General features: G+C 43.5%; 1 protein-coding gene across 2 annotated transcripts in view; it reads left to right on the forward strand.

Annotated features, from left to right (window-relative positions):
• The window catches only part of LOC137277141 (beta-3 adrenergic receptor-like), a 51,429-nt gene extending 46,130 nt beyond the window's left edge, over nucleotides 1-5,299 (forward strand). For both annotated transcript variants that reach the window (XM_067808812.1, XM_067808811.1), the window contains one exon: nucleotides 3,438-5,299. In XM_067808812.1, the coding sequence (XP_067664913.1) occupies nucleotides 3,438-4,520 (1,083 nt within the window). In that variant the 3' untranslated portion in view covers nucleotides 4,521-5,299. The remainder of the gene's footprint in view (nucleotides 1-3,437) is intronic.
• The last annotated feature ends 701 nt before the right edge of the window (nucleotides 5,300-6,000 follow it).

Here is a 6,000-nt window from a genome sequence, read left to right on the forward strand (position 1 = left end):
CATTGGCTGGCAAGCTTCCACCACAGGAGACGCACGGTTCACATTAATGGTCTCAATCACGCCTGTTTCAATCACATTTAATGTGTTTGTGTTGATGTACACGAACAGCCTCATATGTCAACTCTCGTCATGAAATGGGATATTGCAAATGGTACAGGAAATAAGCACGTGTAATCACTGTCCAAATTGTCATCCATATTCCTCACGTTTCAACTGATGCGCTACGAAGGCAAGAGCACAAAAGTAGTGCTTTGGATACGACCAAGTGAATATTGCATAACGCCGCACTCAGCACAATGCGTGCCTTGTCTCTGTGACGTCGAAACGGGGCTATAGCAAACTGTGACTGACCGCATGAGCCATGATCTACGCCGTCATGGCACGATGACATCGTGCAGCTGCAGAGCCTGCATAGGGGACCCGGTACAGGCTCAGTCAAACACGACCGTGACAGAGTATTCCTTCTATGTCGTATACTTCCAACCATTCACATACTCTTGTACAAACCTCTCCTCTCCTGGGACACTGGTGTAGATGCCACTGGTGATGTAATGCCATTGGTGATGTAATGGCTGGCGTGTATGGCACTGGTGATATAACGGCTGGTGTATATGGGCTTTGTTGTGTAATGGTTGGTGTATATGCCACTGATGATGTAATGCCATTGGTGATGTAATTGCTGGCGTGTATGGCACTGGTGATATAACGGCTGGTGTATATGGGCTTGGTTGTGTAATGGCTGGTGTATATGGCACTGAGGATGTAATGCCATTGGTGATGTAATGGCTGGCGTGTATGGCACTGGTGATATAACGGCTGGTGTATATGGGCTTGGTTGTGTAATGACTGGTGTATATGGCACTGGTGATGTAATGCCATTGGTGATGTAATGGCTGGCGTGTATGGCACTGGTGATATAACGGCTGGTGTATATGGGCTTGGTTGTGTAATGACTGGTGTATATGCCACTGGTGATGTAATGGCTGGTGTATATGGGCTTGGTTGTGTAATGGCTGGTGTATATGGCACTGGTGATGTAATGGCTGGTGTATATGGGCCTGGTTGTGTAATAGCTGGTGTATATGGCACTGGTGATGTAATGGCTGGTGTATATGGCATTGGTGATGTAATGGCTGGTGTATATGGGCTTGGTTGTGTAATGGCTGGTGTATATGGCATTGGTGATGTAATGGCTGGTGTATATGGGCTTGGTTGTGTAATGGCTGGTGTATATGGCACTGGTGATGTAATGGCTGGTGTATATGGGCTTGGTTGTGTAATGGCTGGTGTATATGGCATTGGTGATGTAATGGTTGGTGTATATGGGCTTGGTTGTGTAATGGCTGGTGTATATGGCACTGGTGATGTAATGGTTGGTGTATATGGGCTTGGTTGTGTAATGGTTGGTGTATATGGCACTGGTGATGTAATGGCTGGTGTATATGGGCTTGGTTGTGTAATGGTTGGTGTATACGGCATTGGTGATGTAATGGTTGGTGTATATGGCATAGGTGATGTAATGGTTGATGTATATGTCACTGGTGATGTAATGGTTGGTGTATATGGCATTGATGATGTAATGGCTTGTGTATATGTCACTGGTGATGTAATGGTTGGTGTATATGGCATTGATGATGTAATGGCTTGTGTATATGGCACTGGTGATGTAATGGCTGGTGTATATGGCATTGGTGATGTAATGGTTGATGTATATGTCACTGGTGATGTAATGGTTGGTGTATACGGCATTGATGATGTAATGGTTGATGTATATGGCATTGATGATGTAATGGTTGGTGTATATGGCATTGGTGATGTAATGGTTGATGTATATGTCACTGGTGATGTAATGGTTGGTGTATACGGCATTGATGATGTAATGGTTGGTGTATATGGCATTGATGATGTAATGGCTTGTGTATATGGCACTGGTGATGTAATGGTTGGTGTATATGGCATTGGTGATGTAATGGTTGATGTATATGTCACTGGTGATGTAATGGTTGGTGTATATGGCATTGGTGACGTAATGACTGATGAGTATAACAGTGGTGATGTAATACTTGGTATATATGGCATTTTTGATGTAATGACTGATGATTTTGACAGTGGTGATGTAATGGTTGGAGTACATGGCATTGATGATGTAATGGCTGTTGTATATAGCATTAGTGATGTAATGACTGATGAGTATGACCGTGGTGATGTAATGGCTGGTGTATATGGCGTTGGTTGTGTAATGGTTGGTGTATATGACATTGGTGATGTAATGACTGATAAGTATGACAGTGGTGATGTAATGGTTGGTGTATATGCCATTGGTGATGTAATGACTGATGAGTATGACAAGGGTGACATAATGGCTGGTGTACATTGCATTGGTAATATAATGGCTGGTGTATGTGACAGTGGCACTGGTGATATAATGCTTAATGTATATGATATGTGTGATGTAATGACTGGTGTATATGACACTGGGGATGTAATGACTGGTGTATTCGACAGTGGTGATGTTGTAATGACTAGTGTATATGACAGTGATGTTGTAATGACTAGTGTAAATGGCAGTGATGTTGTAATTACTGGTGTATATGGCAATGATGTTGTAATGGCTAGTCTGTATGGCAGTAATGTTGTAATGGTTAGTATATACAACAGTGATCTTGTAATGGCTAATATATATGACAGTGATGTTGTAATGACTTGTGTATGTGGCAATTATGTTGTAATGGCTGGTATGTATGATAATGGTGCTGTAATGACTAGTGTATATGACAGTGATGTTGTAATGGGAGATGTATATGACAGTGATGTTGTAATGACTAGTGTGTATGACAACGGTGTTGTAATGACTAGTGTATATAAACAATGGTGTTTTAATGACTAGTGTATATGACAATGATGTTGTAATGACTAGTGTATATGACAGTGATGTTGTAATGGGAGATGTATATGGCAGTGGTGATGTAATGGCTGATGTATATGACAGTGATGTTGTAATGACGAGTGTCTATGACAGTGATGTTGCAACGACTAGTGTATATGACAGTGATGTTGTAGTAACTAGTGTGTCTGACAACGGTGTTGTAATGACTAGTGTGTATGACTGTGATGTTGTAAGGACTAGTGTATATGACAGTGATGTTGTAAGGACTAGTGTATATGACAACGGTGTTGTAATGACTAGTGTATATGAAAGTGATGTTGTAAGGACTAGTGTATATGACAGTGATTTTGTAAGGACTAGTGTATATGACAGTGATGTTGTAATGACTAGTGTATATGACAACGGTGTTGTAATGACTAGTGTATATGACAATGATGTTGTAATGATTGATGTACACGGCAGTGGTGTTGTAGGGACTAGTGCATATGACTAGTTTATGAGATAGTGACAGGTCAATGGCCTCCTTACTAGCTCACTTTGTCTGTTACAGATGACGTCCAACAGCACTCCGTCCCTTGTCGTCCAAGACGACGTATGGGCTGACTATCACAACAGCTCGTACGAACGTGGCTTTGTTCATAGTGCTGGCTTCGGGATCTTCATCTGTTTGTGGAACTTTCTTGTAAACTCGGTTTTCATTATCCTGCTCCTTTGTCGACGTCAGACCCACAACCAGTACATCTATACCCAGGTGGCAAACCTGGCGGCGTCCGACCTCGCATACAGCATGCTAGTTGATACAGTGACAGTTTATTATGAACTGGAGCCGTGGCGACTTGGTCAACACGTGTGTAAAGCATGGATGATCCTGGATGCTATTTTACCTTTTGTGTCCCTGATAATCATCATAGCACTAAACCTAGACCGACTCATATTTGCTCTCCTACCCAAATTGTACTACACGCTCTTCAGTAAATGGTTCCTGCGCTGTCTGGTCATCTTGATGCCGTGGGTAGTAAGCAGCAGCATCCTGTCTCCCCTGTGGTTGCTGTCTTCTGTTCAAGAGCCTCATCCTGAGTTTTGCATCTATGGTATAACGGGGGAGGCGATTTTGGCGTCTTCATTGATATCTCTGTACATACCAGCAATCGCCATCATGGTGTTGACAGTCCTGGTGTTGGTGACAGTTATTGGAGGGCTTCCGGACGAACTCGGAGAAATAACTAGAATAACATTTATTGGACAACGATTGGATAAGAGGATCATCAAACGAGGTCATAGATCCGTTGTGACGTCATTGTGCGTGATCAACTTCTGCAGCTTGGCAATGCAGCTCCCATATGGCGCCATATCGATGTTACAGCCTAACTGCGTGGATGCGGCTTGTGAATCAACGGTGAAGATGATGCAGGCGCTGAGTTGGCTCCGATCAGCATGCCCAGGCATACGGCCACTCTTCTGGCTGCTTATTCCTGAGGTTCGAAAGTGCAGCTGCAACTGCGGTGACGATGACCAAGACATGGTGACCGAGCAGACTGACCATATAGAAATGGCGTCGGCTAACACTGGTCACGAACAGCTCCTCAACAGTTCCCTCTGCAAGAATGAGAACGGTGCCCATGAGAAGGGATGACTAGGATTTGTTGAGATAAGGATTGAAGATGCGACGCTATGAACGATAGCTAGGGTTGTGCTCTGTACCCGAAGCCCGTGTCAGTCACAGAACCAGGGATCTACATCAACATCAGGCATAGTGTTGTCCTGTGACACGCATGTCATCCTGGGAGCAGTGCAGCAGGCTACCCTTTGTTTGACGGAACCACATGTTTAGTTTGAGACAACGGGATACACGTGACATTCGCTGCAGAATGTCCGTTTAAATCAACTAGGTTCTCCTGTTACAGAAGTGACCGTCTGAAGACAATGGCACAGCCTGTGTATCCTACATCCAGGAAAGGACTGCATTTTGAATGTGAGGGTTTACCTGAGTCAGACTCTACATAAGACAAGCAAAAACAGTGCTTTTTCCATCCTGTCAATCCAGTGGACGAGTGAGGTTTGATTATATCCCACTGTGGACAGCATCACGGATTGTCACTGCGTGTCTGTTTTGGATGAAACGTTCCACTGTGATACTGCTGCTAGAAATTCAAGGGCGAGAGTATGGTGTATTCAAAGGTTGCGGACAGAAGTCAGCCTTAGTCGTATTCCGAGACGCTCAAGAGAGAACAGTCTGTTGATCCACATGACGTCACTTAGAGGACGAGGCATTGTCGTTTTGTTTATCTTTACGAACACTCCATCGATTGTTCGGTACTCGATGTGTTGTGGCCAATAGAGATTCGCATCCATCCATGTTTGATATGAAATATGTCAACACGAGTCAATTAAAAGTTTATAACTGCGAGGTTTCCTGAATACTTTTACGTTTTCATTGACAAGTGCATAGACATTAGAAATTAAATGATTCAAGAATGACATTCTCTACATTTAAAATCATTCTTAGAATGTTTCTAGTGTATAAATACTGATCTCGGTGTCTTGAGTGTAAAACAACTGCAGCTGAACAGCTTCAATGACAGAGGTGATATGTGATATGATTAGACTGTGTCATAAAGGTTAGCGATGGCATCACAGTGATCCAAAAAGGCATTGTGGAGACATTTTGTTCTTGCAATATACAAATCATGATCTAACCAAAGCCAGCTGTGTATGTTGTAGTACGTCACAATCGAACCTCTAACACATCCCTTCAGCCAAGTTACAAACTCCCGCTCGACCTCGCCAACGTCGTAGACCCAGATGACGCCAACCAGTGAGGTTCCAGTAAAACTACACACACTCACTCACTAAACCAGATGACATGAAGGTCCGGTAAAGCTACACACACTCACTCACTCAACCAGATAGCGGTCATCCATGAAAGTCCGGTAAAACTACACTCACTCACTCACTCACCCAGATAAGGCCACCCATGAAGGTCCGGTAAAGCTACACACATTCACTCACTAGACCAGATGACATGAAGGTCCGGTAAAGCTACACACATTCACTCACTCAACCAGATGACATGAAGGTCCGGTAAAGCTACACACACTCACTCACTAAACCAG

The sequence above is a fragment of the Haliotis asinina genome, chromosome 3, assembly GCF_037392515.1.
Source record: "Haliotis asinina isolate JCU_RB_2024 chromosome 3, JCU_Hal_asi_v2, whole genome shotgun sequence".
In the NCBI taxonomy this organism is placed as follows: Eukaryota; Metazoa; Mollusca; class Gastropoda; order Lepetellida; family Haliotidae; genus Haliotis; species Haliotis asinina.